This window comes from Nesoenas mayeri (genome assembly GCF_963082525.1).
Source record: "Nesoenas mayeri genome assembly, chromosome: 5".
NCBI classification, from domain to species: Eukaryota; Metazoa; Chordata; class Aves; order Columbiformes; family Columbidae; genus Nesoenas; species Nesoenas mayeri.
In genome coordinates this window covers 19,611,052-19,631,330 of record NC_137548.1, presented here as the reverse complement: position 1 = coordinate 19,631,330, position 20,279 = coordinate 19,611,052, and the positions used below count along the sequence as shown (strand labels likewise).

The following is a 20,279-nucleotide window of genomic DNA, read 5'->3' as shown; positions in this document are numbered from 1 at the left end:
TGCAGGAGCCCAATTGCCTGCCAGGTGTCACATGAAGGTTCCTGGGACATGCAGTAAGCTTTGCTGGAATAGCACAGTTGGTGGCAAGTTCTTGGGCAATCACATACAAAAGAGGGGAGGGGAAGTAGGGAAGTGTGAGGATACAACAAGACAGAAGAGTGATTCTTGACAGGGAGACACACCAGCCACACATTCTCCTCCTCTGAGAAGATCCCAACCTCTAGTGGTACCTGAATCCCTGTGTTTCTATCCTTGTCTCTCCATCGACTTAGAGGGGAGGAAGGTACTGGTGACGACAAATATGCCATATTCATATGGCTAAAACCCTATTCTGCTCGCCAGAATAATAGAACGTGCACCTCTGTTATTTGTGGTAAACTTTCTGATCTCCTTCGGCTTTCCCAAAAGAAAGACCTTGGATTGCAGGATCCTACCCTTCTGGAAGTGTCTTTGCTATTTATGCTGCTTCTGCTGTAGAACCTTGTGTCTGACTGACCTTGACCACCTTAGACATTAGAGTTCTATGCAAATGTCCCTCCAGGAGTGTTTAAAACCTTTGATCTCCTACAAACACAGTTTTCCTTCTTCTAAAAAAGATACCCAGCAAGAAGCTCATAAAAACAAACAAAAATGTTGCTATAGCTGACATTTTTCCTTTTTGGTAACAGAAGGCTGGAATTCTACCCACCAAGTCCTGAAGAACTAACAGATGACAACCCATCAGACTACAGAGACTTTTTTATCGCATCCAGGCCAGAACTGGCTCAAAGATACTACCCGGGGTGGACAATGAACATCACTGCCAAGTGCCATGATGATCACACCCTGGATAAATATTTGTTTCCATTTGTGTACAGCATTGTGATGATGATCAGTATTCCCACCAACTGCATATCCCTCTATGCATCTTGCATTCAGGTGAGGAAAAAGAATGAGTTAGCAGTCTACCTCTTCAGCCTGTCCCTGGCTGATCTTTTGTACTCACTGATCCTGCCTCTGTGGATTGATTATGCCTGGAATGGAGATAACTGGAGGCTCTCTGCCTTACTTTGTCAGATTTCTTCCTTCATTCTGTATATGAATTTCTACACCAGTACTGCATTCCTTGCTTGCATCTCTGTTGATAGGTACCTGGCATTAGTTCACCCCTTGAAGCTCCAGCACTTGCGCACAAGAAGAATTTCTTTGCTTGTCAGCATAACTGTTTGGCTTCTGGAAAGCATCTTGAATTCAGTCATATTAATGAACAAAGAAGTATTCAATGATCCATGCAATTTCACTAATCATACGTTATGCTATGATAAATACCCCCTGGAATGGTGGCAGGCACAGATAAATTTATTCCGGATATGCTCAGGGTACCTGGTCCCTTTGATAATCATTGTGTTTTGCTACCACAAAATTTACCAAGTAGTAAGGTATAATCAAGCCACAGTAGATGAAGAAAAGAAAAAAGTGAGGAAGCTTATTCTGAATATCACAGTTACTTTCCTTGTTTGCTTCACCCCTTATCATGTTATATTGCTTATTCGCAGCATCAAAGAACCTTACACCACTGACCCAGAGCTTTTACAGTTGATGTATAAGGTTTACAGAATTGCACAGGCCTTAACAAGTTTGAATTGCATTGCTGATCCCATTCTTTACTGCTTTGTGAGTGAGACTGCACAAACAGACATACTGAATTTGCTCAGGTGTTGCTTGTGCCTACAAAAGCGTGAGAGAGACCAAGAGAAAGACCATGCTGTGTGCAGTTCTGCTACAAAGAGCAGTGCACTGATCACCTACAGAACTTCCTGTGAAATGGAGACTATCAGAAATACCTGAGAGAGCATGTTCAAAGAAAAATTGGATAACCTAAAGGGGAAAGAAAGAAAAATTCTTCCAGTGTGTACCTATAAAATACCCCAGTAGTCACATATACTAATCTAAGTGAAAAAGGTAGCTGGAGCTAATAAGAACATATTGCAGGGTCAACGAAATCAATGGAGCGTCAAAGTGTATCTTTAAATCAGGCATGATACATAAATCAGTGTCAACAAACAAATGTACAGTCAAGAAAAATGACCATGGTATGCTGAAAAAATTACTGAGGTTCCCCCTCAGAACTGCCTCGTGTCGCAGCGTGCTGGGCACGCATGTAACCCAGCTGTAGGAAGGCTGAAGTCCTCTTAACCTGGTCATTTGTTTTGCAGTTTTAACAGAAGCCTAAAACTTAGCTGGGAATGAGCCTTATGTGTGATTTGTTTTGTTTTGTTTTGTTTTTAATCAGTACTGTGAAAGAAATTAAAAAAGTACGCACACACGGAGATCACTCAAATGATTGACAAAGGAGTGAACAGAGGGTGGTACATATTCTCTCTAATATCACGGTGTAATTTATGCTGCTGTGATGGTTGCTGTGTTTCAGTAATGACTCAAATTTTCCTTCAGCAGACCCCTGACATTAGCCAGTTCTTAAAATTGTTTACTTCATGTAGACAGGTACTTACCTACTCTTAATATTTCAGCTTTTGTTCTCTGTAGTAATTATGTGTTCTAATTGTATTGAGTTTGTGTGGCATGGTTTTGGTAGCCAGGGGGCTACTGTGAGAAGCTTCTAGAAGCTTCCCCCATATCTAATAGAGCCAATTCCAGCCATCTCCAAGACAGACCTGCCCCTGGCCAAGGCCGAGCCCATCAGCAATGGTGGTAGCACCTCTGCAATAACATATTTAAGAAGGAGAGGGGCAAACTGTGCAAGACCAACGGCAGCTGGAGAGAGGAGTGAGAATGTGTGAAACAACTCTTCAGACACCAGGGTCAGTGAAGAAGGAGGGCAGGAGGTGCTCCAGGCGCTGAAGCAGAGATTCCCCTGCAGCCTGTGATGCAGCCCATGGTGGGGCCAGCTCCTGCAGCCTTTGGAGGTCCCTGGTGGAGCAGAGACCCACCTGCTCCCTGGGGAGGACCCTGTGCCAGCAGGTGGATACCCAAAAGAGGTGTGACCATGTGGGAAGCCCACACTGGAGCAGTCTCCCGGCAGGACCTGTGTCCTCATGGAGAGAGGAGCCCAGGCTGGAGCAGGTTTGCTGGCAGGACTTGTGACCCCATGGGGACCCAGGCTGGAGCAGTCTGTTCCTGAAGGACTGCACCCCATGGGAGGGACCCACACTGGAGCAGGGGAAGTGTGAGGAGTCCCTCCCCTGAGGAGGAGGGAGCGGCAGACACCACGTGTGATGAACTGACCACAACCCCCGTTCCCCGGCCCCTGTGACACTGGGAGAGAGGTCAGGAAAATCGGGAGTGAAGTTGAGCCCAGGAAGAAGGGAGGGGTGAGGGGAAGATGTTTGAAGATTTGATTTTATTTCTCATTAACCTACTCTGATTTGATTCATAATTAATTAAACTAATTTCCCCAAGTCTGTTTTACCTCTGATGGTAATTGATGAGTGATCTCTCCCTGTCCTTATCTCAACCCATGAGCCTTTCATCATATTTTCTCTCCCCTGTCTGGCTGAAGAGGGGACTGATAGAGCAGCTTTGGTGGGCATCTGGTGTCAAGCCAGAATCAGCCCACCACACTAATGTGTAACCGTGTGTCATGTGGTTTCATTACAATATCAATATTGGGTGTCAGACCGTTGAAGTTTCATTACCTCAAGTATACATAAAGAAGCAAATTCTAGCCACAGGAGTTTTAACTCGGATGGGGAAAGGGAAGGATTGATAGGTGAGGTTTCATGTCTTCACAATTTCAAAGGACCCACTGTCAGCCTTGCTTATTAAGACTGAAATCTGGAGTGTGTTTACATTTGCAGAGCCAATTGAGCAACGAAGTTTCTATCCATTTTCTTAACTGCACATAGAGGCCTCAGCTAGAGAGGTTCCAGGGCTCTCAGTCTGACAGACTGACAAAACAACAACCAACTAACCAAACAAACAAAAAACCCAACCAAACAAACACGCAAAACCACACAAGCCATACTAACAAACCAGCAAAGAACACAAATCTACCAACAAACAGTAAGAGTGGCAGCAGAAGAACCAACATTTGAAAAGGGTTGAATTTAGCACAAAACAAAAGTGTATCTAACTCAGGGACCTGGTCCTGCACAGGCTCTGAAGAGCTGCATGGCTCCCTGAACAGCTGCAGGCACTCTGAAAAGAGTTAAAGCCTTTTCACTTCTGTTCAGTTGGCAGTAAGAATCTTTGTTTGCCGTGGTTGTCCAGTTTCATAGGGAACACATTTTATTTTTTACATCAAAAAGTCCCGCTGTACCATGTCTGTTTAGAGGAGACTTTGACCAGCACTTTCTCAGCACACTTCTAGGTCTGACATAATACTTGAAGGACGAGCACACAGTGGTTACAAGCATTATGGAAGTTCTTATGAGAAGATCTCTCTGTGTATAGGTTGTAAATTTCTCCATTACAAGCAGCCGCTTTCATTGTTTTCCCGAGTTCCCGTTTGTGTCTATTTATACTTTCAATTAATTTCACATTCTGAGAGGGGTACTTGAAAGGGTGAGGGGTCTGGGCTTGTTCAACTTGGAGAAGAGGCTTTGAGGGACCTAGTGTCAACCTTGCAGTACCTACAAGAAAGATATTGAGAAGATGGACCCAAGCTCTTCACAAGAGTACATAACGGGAGGAGAAGAACTCATGCACGTAACTTGAAGCAAGAAGAGTCAGAGCTGATATAAGGAAAACTTTGAATTATGAAGACTGCAAAGTAGTGGGGCAGGTTGCAACAAGAGGTTCTGCATGTTCTGTCCTGTCAGGACAGAACTGGACAATCTCCGAGCAACCTGGTGTCGCCTCATAGCCTTCCTTCCTACGATCAGAAGGTTGGACTAGAGACTTCCTGAGATCCATTTCAACCAGAACTGTCCTGTGATTATATGAACTCTTATAAATGTGTATGTCACTATTCTGGTTGTTGCCTTCTCCTCAAAAAAAAGAAAAAAAAAAAAACAAACAACAAAAACAAAACAACGTATTGTATGTTCCCTTCCCCTCTTTCTTTCCATTAATCCACTTTCTGGATTTTGGTTTGGTTTTTAGTTTTTGGTTTTTGTGGGTTTGTTTGTTTGTTTGGGTTTTTTTGTTTTGTCTTGTTTTGTTTTTTGTAACACTTTCTTATATATTATGAAGGAAAAAGTATGCAAGCAGCAGCAATGCAAATTACATCACCATAGATTTGTTCTCGTGCTGATCTATGTATTTTGCAACAGAATGTGAAATTTCACTGTACCACTGGAATAAAAGCAGAACCAAGCAACACTGTAACTTCATGGAAAAAAGAATTCAGTGGTGTATTTCTAGACCTTTCATATGCCAGGAAGATTGGAAAGTTAATTCTGTTTGTTTGGGGTTATTAAAAAATTTATTTCAAATAAAGAATAATGAAAAGTAAAACTAAGCAACAAAAGTGAGTCAAATGTAACTTGTATGTCAGAGAGTGGTGAGAGGTTGCTGCTCTGCAAGGAACAGGGAGCCAGGAGCTATGGGTGACAGGCATGCAGGCTGTGCAGCATCCCCACCAAGAAGCCGTGCAGCCCCACAGCAGCCCAGCAAGGCACACAGAGCAGGTCTGGAGATGGTAACCAGTGTTGGCCAACAGCTCTGTGACCACCAGTCAAATCCATATTGACAAAACGCTTCTGAGGTCAAGCCAGGAAGCCCAGTCAGCAAGGCAAGGTCAGGATCAGTGCAGTACTGTGTCGGCACTGGCCTCTGCACAGGTGGCCAAAGCCCCAGGAGGCAGAAGAGACCACAGACTCTGTTAGGAAACTCAGGGCTGTGACTCTGTGCAAAGAGCTTAATTTCCACAAAATTTCACCCTAAGATTTTATACTTTTTATTTTTCCACCATTGCTAATGAAAGCCTGAGCTTAGATCGGTTTACATTGGTATGTGAGGAAGTTCTTTTGACAGCATCATTTCCCGTAGTACCTGCCTGCATTCTAGGGTCCTGTCACTTTATGATACTAAAATGTAAGTACCTAATCCTTTAGACTGTTCTGAAATGCTCAGTTTATGTGTTGAAATCACAGCCCTCTGCAGAAATGAGGAAGCTTTTAGTTTTGAAGACTGCAATGTCTTGTTATTCAATCATTTGTGTATTCACCTCATTATTCTTACACAGCTAAAAATTTACACTTTTTTTCATTCTCTCTCCAAAGTTGTTTGTCCTAGCTGGACCAAATTTACCATATGTAAGTGAACATCTATGTTATTTTTAAAATTACATGGTTTTACAGGGGACATCCTTCTCCCTAGGCAGAAAAAACATAGTGAAAAATAAATGTCTTCATCCAGGCTCCAATCCACACTGCATTTTACTATTGTTGAATATTCCACTTAGGATTCCTGATGGCTCTGCAGGCAAAAAACAAGTGCAAATTCACAGGAACTCTTCCTAAAGAAAGGGCATTCCTTATAGAACAGAGTTTATGAAATCCAATGGTCTGCTTAATGGCAAGAAGAAATGCATGCATTCAAATTCCAGTTTTCCTCACAGACAATGCTTAAAAGCATTAATGTATGACCTAAGCAAGTCACTGTAGTTCCTGTCTTGCTTGCTAATCTATACTACAAGAATATGGATAATTAAAAGGGCTGTGATAATAGTTTAGTTAATATCCACAGAGTATGAAATGCTAGTGCCAAATTATATTGTTGTCAGCATAATAACAGCAGAGGTGAATTTATATGTTAATAATTCACTTACAGCAGAATCTATCTTCCAAAAATCCAGCGAAGATACAGATCAGCTTCCTAAGTTTGGAGCTTTTCATTGAACTGTGGTGACCTAACTGGTGGAATTTCAGACTTAATTGAATCTGTTTTTTTCTAGAATCTCAGCCACAATCTGCATCACTGCATTCATGATGTGGATCATTATTTTTTTCTGATGTAGCTACACATCAGCTTTGCTTTCTTAGTGTGAGTGGGGTCGGTCCTGACTCACATGGTCATAAAGCTAACAGACTCTTGCCTAGCCTTTTTTTTTGAGTCTCTAACATGTCTGACTTCAGAGCCATTGAGATTGCAGAAGGGAAGTGTGAATTTGAGTTATAAGGTCAATATATTCCACTTCCTGTTTCCATTCAAGGAGAATGAGACTACTAAAATAATTCTGATTAGTGACGATCTTTAGCAATGTCACTCCTAATTGAATGCCAGTAAAGAAGGGAGCATTTGGGATAGTTTAGCCATGTGCCACTTTCCGTATTACTTAACAGTGTCATCAGTGTCATCATCTGTCTAGTTCTCTGTTTTCTAAGGTGGTAAAAGAACAAATGGTTCATTTGCTCCCCACCTCCTTACAGCATAGAGAGAGAACACGGGTGGGAGCATTAGGGCGCTTTGGACCAGCACGACCACAGCAGCAGAGCTGCTTGCACACAACAGGTCTGCAGGGAAGGAAAGCACAGTGCGGCTCTGAGCTCAGCAGGGGTCAGGTCAGTGGTATCTGCGTAGCTGCTGCTCCCACAGGCCAGGACTGCCAGCTCCTGGGGTTTTCCTTCTTCATGAGATGGCAGCTCCTCGTGGTCCCACAGCCCTGTGAGATGACAGCTTCTTGTGGTCACAGAGCCCTGTGTGATGGCAGCGTGTCCCTGCGAAAGGCCACCTGCTCTGCCACACCTGTCCCCCATGGCACTGATCCAACGTACCATCTGATAAGTGGTGCTCTGGCACTGATAAAGGGAAAGAGACCAAAACACCTTGTGCGTATCATAAAAGTTTTTATTTTATTGCTGCACCACAATGGCTGTGTTACTGATAAATCACTAGCCTAAGTCAACACAGGTTTTGGCTGCTCACCTATGAATTAAAAGTAACCAAGCAATTTCACCTGAATCTTCTAATATCCTAGAAAGACATAAAGTCTATTCTGGACTGAGGCTTTCAGAAAAAAACAAACAAACAAACAAACACACCACCAACAATAAGAAAAAACAAACAGGAAACAGTAAAGAAACTACTGTACCAAATGACACGTTAAAAGCCTGATACAGGTGAATGACAAAGACGCTGCCCCGGCCACAGTCAGGTCCTCACCTGTGCCAACCCAGAGGCACTGCCAGCAGAGTGTGTCACCCACAGCCTCTATCCAGCCTGTGTACAGCAGAGCTGGAACATGTGTCCCATAGCATCTCTCACTAAACATCAGAGTGTACACATATATACTGGTCACACCACTAGTGTGGAGTGGGAATGACAAAGCAGTGGGAGGTGTGAAACTCCTGACAAAAAAAAAAAAAAGTGGGAAAATAGGTCAAATGCTTTTTTGTTCTATTTTTAGATTAACTTTGAGTATTTTAGTGATGGGAGTACAGGCTTCTTTAAATGGAGTACAAGAAAATTTGAAGAAAAAAAAAAAGGCTTATAACAGCTGAGGTAGCTCTCAGGACCTGTTACTTTAAATATAGTATTTTTATAAATGTTATTGCTATAGCAACTGCTTGGTTAAGGAAAAAAGATTATTTTCCATTGTTTTGTTTTCTTGTTAAAGTCAAAATCCATTGCTAGATGAACAATTGAGGTGGTGACAGATTGGGTAAAGCACACCTAGCTACTATACTAGTGTACAATCATATATAAATATTTATATAAACATCACATTTAGTTTTATCTTCATTACATATGAAAGTAAACAAGATAGGGGTGCAGCTCATGCTTTATCATGGTTTTCTCTGTGGCTCTTCAGATCATCTAGATGTGTCACATTACCTTTCAGATGAGATACTGAAGTTCATTTATCACAAGCAATGACTTTCACAAGCTTTTCCCAAGAGCTGGTCCTAATATCCCCAAATTCGTGCTATATTCCATCCCAGCTGAAGCTTTATTTTGATTTCTTGTAGAACCTTGACCTTACCTGTCATTTCTTGCTATTTGAAAGCTTCCTCCCTTTTAGCAGCAGATGTTTAAAGTAATGCCTGGCTTTTTCCCACCCCACTCTACAAATACACCCAGGAACAATATTATTTCAAATTTCTAGCATTTTAGCACAGTTCATTTGTGTCTCAATCCCAGCCCTATCTCAGGAGTACTGGAAAAGAGAAGTATTGGAAAAATTGTTGCCTCAATTTCCCTCATCTGATAGCTGGTACGTTAGCAGATGTCACAGCAAGTTCTAAATCCAGAATGTTACAGTCTAAAGGAAAGGTCTGTACATTGTCTCCTGTTTGACATACTTAATTATACGTGTGAGGAAACAGTGTGAGGAGAATGCAGTTCATCCCGTAAACATAGCATGAGCAGAGTCCCTTAGGCTCACGTCCTTAAATGAAATAAACTGATTGAGGAGACGCAACTGATGAGATTGTCTCCTCCAGGGAAGCTGCAGAGATTAGCAACTCCAATGGACACAAAGAGAGAAGGTAGATTTGGAAAAGACAACTCCAGTGAAAATGTGTCCTCCCCTCGCACTCCCTTGAACAGGCTGCCTCAGATGGAAAACTGAGCCAAAGCGGTACAGCACCCACCTCAGGTCACCCTACTGGCTCCACAGCTCATACAGTCTCTTCCACTTCAGCTTTCCACAGTCCATCCAGACACACAACACATGAGTTCTGGGTGTGAGAGTGGGCAGCCAGTTGCCTCAGGACACAGCTCTTCCCTGCTGTTTTCCTCTCCTTCCCTTGACATCCCACTGTTCCTAGTAATATGCTAGTTTGAGGCACCAGTTCTCACATATGACATCTCCAGGGTCCCACGAAGTGAGCTGGCTTATGGCGACTCCTCTTCTGACATATCTTTTCACCCTAGGAGACTCAAGGACTTCTGAATGGGAAGATAAAAAGCCCTAATTCATAAAGGGCAAGAGGAACTCTAACTATGCTAAATATCTATAAAGCAGTTCCTGAGATTCACTGTGAACACATGGCTTCACCCATCTTCTTTGCTTGTCCTCGTGGAGTGCAACACAATAAATAATCCTCAGTAAACTAAAGTTTCTGTTCCTTCTCAGAATGCAGCACAGCAGAAAAACCCAGAAAAGGTCAAACTGTTGATGACTGCCAACGTATTTGTGATAATCTCACGCAGGCAGAAGTGAGATTTCCTTCCTGGCCTGCAGAGAATGAGCACATGTTGCTGTCAGGCAGTTCAGTCAGCATACGCAAACCTACTACAGGTTCTGTGTAGTGTAACCAACCTAAGAAAATGCTCCATACTGAGATGTTGTGCAGGGAAACAATACTGCATCGGTAGTACCAGAAATGTGTGAAATACAGAATGTAATTTCTTGGATGCCTGTTTTAATGTGGTCAGTGGCCAGTCTTCCTTCGCCACCTGTATGGCTGTTGTTGCACAATGCAGTCTCTCAGTCCAGTCCCCGCAATACTGTGGCACATCATAACGTAAGCAGTAAAATACTAAAATGTATTCTGAAGGCACTGCCAGTGACTCAAGATTTAATGTTGCATTGAAATTTGCAGCTGTTGTAATTACCTATGTTCTGTTTGAGAAGCACATTTCATCACTAAGTCTAGTGTTCACACTTGGAGAATGATTTACTTTTGTGGAAAGCAGGAAATAAATTTAGGCAGGAGCATTTAGCAGTTTAAAATTAGCTCCATTTGGAAAGGAAAAAAATCAGTCCTGAAGATTTTTGATCCGTATTACACCACTACTAGATTCAAAATTGGACTTTAGATAAACATGGCATATGCAGTTGCAAAAAGAACTAGAAATGTTTGTAAGCAGTAAGCCATACCAAGGGAAGGCAAGGGAAATAACTTTATTTGAGAAAAAAAAGATTCTTCCTGTCTCACTGTTATTTATACATGTGATTTCTTCAGAATTTTTTCATGTGGTTATTTGAAAGTCACAGCTCTTGTATCTGGAGGTTCTTATGTATTTTCCCTTACCCGTTCTTGGGTTTATGTTTCACTGCACAAAGTCTTGGCAAATTGAATTTTACACGCCTAAAAGTGGGAGAGGGGAAAAAGGATCTAAAATACAGTATCTTTTAAATGTCATTATTTTTATTTAAAATCTTAACAGTGATTTGCTATGCATTTTTAAAAGTTAATATTCAGTTTGCTTCTTCACTGTAACAGAAAACAACCCATAAAGGGTGTTAGGGTAGAGATAATAGAAAAGTGTAACTTCAACAATGATTTGGTAGCTATGAAAAGTTTTGCAGACTACAAATTCCCGCTCAGTCACTCAGGTCAAACTAAAAGAACCTGGGAAATGAAGTTAACTGGAAGCCTTTTGCAAAAAAAATTGCTAACTTGTACATGTAGGTTTATCTTTTCTTTGTTATGCATTCATTTTAATTCATTTCAGGCGTATTGCAAGCGAAACCACTTCTGGATATTTCTTTGGTTTTTATCCAATTATGTAATTTATTTATTTTAGCAATTCATTCAGAGAAACCAGGACCAAGAAAAAAGTGAACACTTTAATGACTGCAGTGAGAGGTAATAGGAATCCCTGTGCTGGATACGTATTATTTTCTGGAAAATGCCTGCCTTCCTGTCACCTCAGCAAATTCATTTTTCCTTAAATGCTTGATCTTTTCTCTTCAAGTATTATGTAACATTTTCACTCAAAGAAATGCAGCAAAATATTACAGAGACCATTCAATTGTATTTGCAGTAGTCTGAAATGGGTGAGCTGAGAGACTGTCCTCACTAGGTGGCGATTTTGGTCTGTTTAGCCAGGCTTTGTGGAAAAGCAGGAAAAAGAAAAAAAATCTGTTTCTTACACAGAAGAAAAGGGAGTCTGGAAACAGAGGTGGCAATTGGGCGCCGAGTTTCCATGAAGCTGGGGCGAGCTGTTGGGCAAGACAGCCCAGAGCTGCAGCAGCTGTTGGGGGGTGAATCATCAGACCCAGGAGCTCGAAACAAAAGCCCTAAAACCCCTGTGAGCTTTCTTGCAGCCTGCATTTATTATCAGCTGGTTAGTCCTTACTTTTCTTTGTAACAACTTTTTTTGTTTAATTGTGTCTCCTTTCTTCCCAGTATTTATTCCTGTATACATGTGTATGTACACATGCAAGCAACAGGCATCTATATTGCTAAACAAAGCAGGCTCTTCCAGCCTCCAGCCTGACGGCCCCTTCATTCCTGAACTCCAGCCACCAGCCTTTTTCTTCTCATGTCCTAGCCAAGCTCTGTTCTTGGGACTGGCACCAGTTCCAGGCTACCACCCTGCTCAGAGCTGCTGCAATGCTCCCCTGTGTCTGCCAAAACACCATATTCGCTTTATCACACCAGCATACATATGACACGTTTCACGAGCAGTTCACACTCATCCAGTGATCAGTCAGCTCCTCTCCTTGGGCATTTATAGCATAGGAATTCCTAAAGCTACAACTCTCTAATTGCCTGACATCGGAGTACTCTTTGTATTACTGAACACCCCCCTACAAAGAGATGCATGCTTTACCTTTTTATTTCTTTGCAGACATTTACTTCTCTGCAGTAACACAAATTATTTTCTTCTGCATACCCTGGTGAGACCACACCTGGAATATTGTGTCCAGTTTCAGAAGGACAGGGAACTGCTGGAGAGAGTCCAGCACAGGCCAAGGAAGATGAAGGGAGTGGAGCATCTCCCTTATGAGGAAAGGCTGAGGGAGCTGGGGCTCTTTAGCTTGGAGGAGACTGAGGGGTGACCTCATTAATGTTTGCAGATATATAAAGGGTGAGTGTCACGAGGATGGAGCCAGGCTCTTCTTGGTGACAACCAATGATAGGACAAGGGGTAATGGGTTCAAACTGGAACACAAAAGGTTCCACTTAAATTTGAGAAGAAACTTCTTCTCAGTGAGGGTGACAGAGCACTGGAACAGGCTGCCCAGAGGGGTTGTGGAGTCTCCTACTCTGGAGACATTCAAAACCTGCCTGGACGCCTTCCTGTGTAACCTCATCTGGGTGTTCCTGCTCTGGCAGGGGGATTGGACTAGATGATCTTTCTAGGTCCTTTCCAATCCCTAACGTTCTGTGATTCTGTGATCAGACATTTCAGTTGCTGCACTAGAGACATGTTCTTTCACATAATTTCTTTAATCCCTGCAGCATCCAAACTCATATCCTAAACAATACTAGTTCTTCCCCAATCTCACCCAGGAGCCCACATTAAAATAAAGTTTTTTCAAGTGCTTTATTTATCCTGCTTATCCTGTTAACTCCATTACCAGCTGTTGTGGGTTAACTCTGGTAGGCAGCTCCACCCCACGCAGCCAATAGCTCATGTTCCCCCAGTGGTGTGGGGAAGAGAATCGTAAGGGTAGAAGTGAAAAAAAGTAATGAATTGAGATAAAGACAGTTTAACAGGGAAAGCAAAAGCCACAGACACAAACAAAGCAAAATAAGGAATCCATTCATCAGTCCCCATCAGCAGGCAGATGTTCAGCCATCCCTGGAACAGCAGCGTCAATCATGTAACAGCCACCTCGAAAGACAAACACCATCACTCCAAACATTCCCCACTTCCTTCTTCTTCCCCCAGCTTTATATGCTGAGCATGATGTCATACAACCTGGGATATCCCTTTGGTCAGTTGGGGTCAGCTGTCCCAGCTGTGTCCCCTCCCAGCTCCATGTGCACCCCCAGCTGCTCGCTGGCAGGGAGCTGTGACAGCCAAAAAGGCCTTGACTGTGTGAGCACTGCTCAGCAGTAACTTAAACATCCCTCTGTTATCAACACTGTTTTCATGACACGTCCAAAACCTGGCACCATACAAGCTCCTGTGAAGAAAATGGACTCTATCCCAGCGCAAACCAGCACACTAGCCCAGTTAGAGTTTCAAGCTGATGCCACTACATTCTTCTCCTCCCATAACAACAATCAATATTTCTTTATCTTTTGCTATATTCATGGTTTTCTTCTTTCTGCCTCTTAAAACCACAAAGAAAAAAAAATACAAGCTTCTTTCATTACAACCCCTAGTTCAGTACCCCACACATTTGTGTGTCCTCAGATTGCTTAAATGCATCTGCTCCTTGTATTTGTGTTTTCCATAAAGCTTGCCATTGCTTTAAAACACAGACGCTATTTTGTTTTATTGCTTTGTCATTACTACCCGCAGACTAAACCCGTTTTCACATTTTCAGACAAATTAAGGAAATCAAGAATTAAAACAAGGAAATAGAGGCTTTTTGAGTTCTTCTATTTATTCTTCCCCTTCAAGGACTTTGAAAAATGTCCTTCATCCTTCCTTTTTGCAATCTAGGAACAGTAATCTGTGCCAGAGCGGAACACAAGAAGGATGCATGTTCTCTCCTCAATTAGTATTGACTTTGTTGTGGTCTAGAATTGTAAACAATGCCAACAACACTTATCAGCAACAAAAATAGAACTAATCAATCATGGGTCAGGAGGACCAGCGGTACATTCAGCTTCTGGGTGTATAAATCCTTCGCAAGGGAACATGATTTCAGCTTCAGGCTCTGTAACTGCAAGACTCTTTGAAGTGCTGGAACTAGGTTTAGTTTTTAATATCAGAATATATTTTGGTAATGTTCTCAATAGCTCCCACCAACACTTTTATAATTATTATTGTCATTATTATTATAATCAACATCATCACCATTATCATTTCCCACTAACACAACCGTTTTTCAAGAACAAGTAGTTTTGTAATTCACCAAAAGAAAACCTGACATCCCAGTCATTTTCACTCTATGCCATTGAAGATGGAATGAGAAAATTTGTGCCAGAAAGTTTTGTCAATAAAGGAAGCTATCTGAAATTTCTGGTGTTGTAGGAATATGATCAAATGAAACAGATATTTAAGTAAAGTACAGGCTTGATCCTGTGGAGAGCTGTCTGTTTATGTAATTAGCAATAGCAATAGCTGTAATTGCTATTCATACTAAGCCACATACAGGACTTTTCATGAAGGTGGAGTCTTATCTGCTAGGCCAGAGTCATTCTGTAATTCTGGGATGTTGTTTTGCCCTTTTCTGGTGTCAGGCATCACTTCTTGAGGGCGCCCTGCACACATTCAGCAGGAGAACAGCGTGTGCAGATTACATGCACAGTCACAGACACCTAAGACTACTGGAAGATACTTTGCAGAGAATCACCTCAGCCAAGAAAATTCCTGAATTATGGGAAACCATGACTAGATAGATTGTGTATTGCATGACCAGCCTTACCTAACCGGTATTATGTCATCTTAAACATCGGTCAGCAGCACAGTTTCTATTTTCTAATGAATATAAAAACATAGATTGTAATGGCCATTCTTTCCCAAATACCAATTTTTCTACTATATTCATTATTAGCAAGCTGCTGCCATCAATAGCATTTGAATTACCAGTGACTGCACCAGACAGTAAAGAAAGGCTATAGCTGTGCTAGTCAGTCACCACATGTGGATATAAACCTCCCATAGCAAATATTTGAATAAGATTAGTCTGGATACAGTGCAGTGAGTAGTCCATTTATATGTGCTAAATATATGATGCTAATACCAAGTATTACAGAAAACCGGTGCCAAGCAGATGATACAGAGGTCTGAAAATAACCTTTTTGTCCCAAGATAGTTGTATTTCTTTCTTGCTATCAGCCATTTGTGGAAAAATATTAAGTTTACTATGAGGTGCTAACCCACAAAGGTGCTTACAAAGAGGGAGTTGAAGGAATCTTCATCTTAGCACAGAATGAGAGAGTACCATTGTCTTCAACCTGGCTTTCATTTTTCTATTGATGCCACTTGAGAATTCACATAAAACATTGCAGCTATTAGAAATTATGAGTACATAGTGACTTTAACTATAGTGTGCACCAGTTCAATAAATTATTTCAGCTAAGTGTAAAAATAAAATTGTGTTTCCCTTGGGTGTGACAAGAGTGCTTGCCTTGCAGGGATTCATCTATCTATAAAAACACTCTGTTCAAAACTGAATATGAATATACAATGTTTCTTAAAAAAGCCCAGCATATTCTTATTCTAAAAAGACCTTAACTCCCTTGGTGATTGCTGTATCTTGTGAAAAAATAGCAGGGTGTCTGATCAAGCCAATTGAAGACATAAATTATGGGATGAGAGGAAATCAATATTTTATTAGAAGCTCAAGGCTTACTATGATGAAACTTGCAGACATTTGCCTTTCTGTTTATAGGTAAATCATTAGATATCCTAAAATAGACAAGGTTGCTAGACAGCCGATTTTGTCAGCTTGCGGCAATGGGGATAATAATGTAGCCATAAAGGAAGAAGGTACAGAATGGGGAATGTAGCTATAAAAATTCCCTTGAAAGGAGAAGGAAGAAGGCACAAAATGCGACTATACAACCAACATGCATCTGTCTCCTGCTTTCAGAGCTTATACTACTGTTGACAGTGTGCAAAGGTATTAAATATAGCCTATTTTACAGTGCTGTTTTTAATTACAAGCTGGTTCTGAGTGGTTCTGAGCATCTGAGACTCCAGCTAAATTCTGTTTTCCAAGAAACTGAGACATCCTCAGACTCCTGTTAAGTCATTAATTATAGCTTATCCAGAAGCTTTGAAGAGCAGGATCCAAGACAGCATGGTGCTAACGGGAACTGAGGCTGCTGGGCCCCCACCGACAGGTGCTGGAGACCTTGCAGGAGCGGGCTCATGCTACCTGCACCGAGGAAAGCACAGCTCGTGAGCTCTTTCTGTGAACCTTAGGGAAAGAGATGTCAATGTGCACAAGCCCTGTGCCAGACTTAAGCCTCTTAAACCACAGTGTACCCTTGGGCCCCAACACAGGCTTCTGCGGCTATCCTTTGGGTGCAGGTGTCTTTTTAGCCATATTCCAAATATATTTCTCTCTTCCCTCAAGCTGTCTCTTTGCAGGTAGATACGGTGGTAAAGAAAAAAACCTCGTAGGGCTCTGGAAGGCTGTTGAAATGACCATTTACATATTTGTCCTAACAAACCCCCACTGTTGATTGAAATACACGTGATGAATTCTGATATTTCTCACTTGCAGATCAAAGGAAAACAAGAAAATGTAATTTTAAGTGGAAAGACTCAGTTAAGGGGACTTCCTGGAAACTTACACTGTCACCCAGAACTGAATTTTACCTGAAACCCCCTGCAGAGGGTACATCAAGAATATGTCTTTCTCAAACCCAGACTCATCTATTAGTGTAATTTGTAAATTGAACAGAAATCAGATTAGAGAAGTGATTAATAGTAACTGTAGTAAGGTATATTACTTATTTCTTTTTCTCATCTTGTCTCACCTTGTAAATTTTTTTTCATGGAGCAACTTCCTTCCCAAGATCAATATCAGTGTACAAAAGGCATAAACTAGCTCCTGTCAGACTGTGAGGAAAGATTCCTGGTGACCTTGGTTGAGATCTGGGCTCCATCCTGTTTCACAGAAGGAGTAGCACTTATGTTATTTGTAACAGCAAGTTCAGATTTAAATAGAAAATAGTATTTAACCAGCGTGATTCACTTTTCCAAAACAGTGTCATTGTTAAAGGTTTCATTTGGTTAAGCTTCTTTTTTGAAGTACGTCAAGTATTACTACATTGTTTTGAAAACACTATATTGCAAATCTAACTGTGATCTTCAGCATTACCAAGAGCTGCCTTCTTCATGCAAATTCTGGCATTCCCATACAAATCACCACTTCTGCAGATGATACGGTACAGCACATTCTGCCATCAATAAGCTTGTCACCTCACTGTCACTGCAGAATGACTTTTTTGACTAGTAACTGTGGGCGTCTGCTAAGCCATATCAGTCAACCCAAAATAAACATAGGCACCATAACCAGTCATACCTGAACACTTTACATAGTTTGACACTCTGGCATACTATTCTGCAAGTAAATTGCTGCCCTGGGCTACTCCTGTGCAGCCACAGTGCTGGTGCTCACTCCAGGATACGCAGCGCTGAGAGCACACCTGCCTTCCCAGCTGAATTATTTTGGTAATTGCTGGTGATTGCTCAGAGGGCCAAATTGCAGGCTGTTCCTGCTGGCGAGAAATTAGCCCCATTGCTCTGTCCCAGTGTAAACCAGTGTGCGTGATGCGAACCTCACCCGAATCCATCTGCTTGGATGCATCTTTTTCCATCTGCCACCATGCTCTCTGTGGGACATTGTCTCAGAATTATGAATCATCCTCTCTAGGCTCTCAATATCCAACTGTAACAGATGGATGTAACATATATTCCATAATAACCATTCTGGATATGGGTGCCCTTTGTTATGTTAATGAGTTAATAAGAAAAGAGCCAACAAGCTGACATTACTAGATTACTGACCTTTCAGGTAAAAAAGGCTAAAGCCTAAGTCTGCATTAGTAACACAAGAGAAGGCAGACCTGTGAAATAATGCATTTCCTCTTGGTTTGACTGGAAATCAATATGGGAGGTATAATCCAAATCTTTGTTAATACCACTAAATATGGCAGAGTAATTCTGAGAGAGATCAAGTCTAAAGAACAACACTAAGGCAAATAAATGGGATGTTCAACAGCTATGACTTTTTGGCAACACACCAGTGAAGGGAGAGATTTTAATTTATTAGTAAGGAAGCACAGATGAGCCCACAATAGGACAGAAGCATATCTCTGCTGCTTGTTTGGTATGATAATATCAACTCCAGGTCAGGTTTTAAAAGAAGTGAATTTCTTTGAGCAGCACAGTCTAAATTTCACAGAAACTATCTAGGGACTACAAAACTATACTGTGTGTCCCAAGGATTCCTTATATTTGATTGCTCCAAAAGAAAGCTGAAGAGTAATTTGATCACTTTCTTAGGTGTTTAGACATTGAAAAAGTGTGTGCAACAGCAGGCAGCTTCTTTGTCTGGCTAGCCAGAAAGACATTGCAGGACAAGTGGCTCAGAAGGAGCAGTTTGACAGTCACATGTGAAAAAGGCCAACTTTTCTTGTGACAAACATGTATAAACAGTGGTAAGTTTCCTAGGTAGCAGCACCATCACTTGGAGTCTCTAAAATTATGTGACAGTTTCAAAAAAATCTATAATCCATCTTTTCCATTTTTTGTAATACATTATAGGCTGAAAGATAGGGGGGCTGAGGCATTTCAGGATCAGAGAGCACCAGGGGGATCCCAGGCCTCTGACTCATTGTCTGAGCTCCCAAATCTCTGGCAGTACTGGCAGCTGCTCCTTGGGCTACCAGGTTTTCTCTCAGACTGGATATTTCTGTTGGATGTGACAAGTTGGGTTTGTACTGGCATCCAGATATGTGCCGTGAATATAACAGTTTTCAGTTCCTTTGAGGATTAACATTTCTTCAGTTACTTTGCTGATATTTTCATTGGTGATAGGATTTTTCCTGTCAAGACCCCAAAACTTTCAAAGGAACCGGTTGCTGTACATTTACTTGATGGTTTCTATAACACTTTGGTGCTGGTAGTGGCAAGGCCGGTCTGCATTTTATGTAAGCGAATTATTTCTGAAGACACTTGCCCATCTAACTTCAGAGGATGGAGGACATTGCCAGACCCACAGCTTCCTTGCCGTGTATGTATTGATGGCATTTCCATAAGAATCTACAGTTTTAGGTCCTTGCTTCCATGCAAACACAAAACCAACTTACTCTGAATATTGAAAATCAGGTCTAAAATGTGCTTTTGTGCTATGACTGTGGTGAGACCTAGACTCAATTAATTTCTTATTCTTTATAAGTGAGAGAGTTCATTCTCATCATTTAACAGATTGTAGCTAAACCATTTATTTTGTTTTCTGTAATCTCTTGTTTGCTTTTAATTCCACAGTGGCTAATTAAGATTCATAAGCAAATTCAGAAATGAGACAAATTCAGTAGAATTAACTGATACAACAATAATAACAGATATTTGTACAATGCCCCTTTTAGTTATGATTATCACTTACACTGTGTAATTCCAGGCTATTAAAAAATGCTTGCTATGCATTTATTTAAGACTTGTACTAATGGCTCTAAGCACTGTGTCATCATTAATAGCAATAATAATTAGATCTATGAACCATTAAAGGAATCACTTCTGCAGTAGTTCATGTTTTTCCTTCACCTGTAAATCTGAATCTCCCTATGCTTTGCCATTGCTGGCAATTAGCAGCACTAGCTAATTAAGCAAACCCAAAATACAGCTTTTGGCTGACCCATCAGTGAAAATCTGCTTTGTGGTAGAAGCCTAGATAGTGAGGGACCTTGTTTCCTTTGAGATTGCTCTTAATGGCACATGGGCCCAGAGAAAGACCTACCTTTTGTAAAGACACTTCAACATCATAAAGCAAAGGGACATATGCTGGCAAGACAGTATCTCTCCTTGTGTTCAAAGTACTTTCTCCTCATAATTCATCTATTAGGACACAGAAAGAAGCAGCT

At 41.4% G+C, this 20,279-nt stretch overlaps 1 protein-coding gene across 1 annotated transcript; it reads left to right on the top strand.

Annotated features, from left to right (window-relative positions):
* Window positions 1-789: 789 nt before the first annotated feature.
* Window positions 790-1,827, top strand: GPR65 (G protein-coupled receptor 65; the record flags this gene model as incomplete). The annotated part of the gene is made up of 1 exon (XM_080345493.1): window positions 790-1,827. One exon carries the CDS (start codon window positions 790-792, stop codon window positions 1,825-1,827), a length of 1,038 nt encoding a protein of 345 aa, XP_080201619.1.
* Between the last annotated feature and the right edge of the window lie 18,452 nt (window positions 1,828-20,279).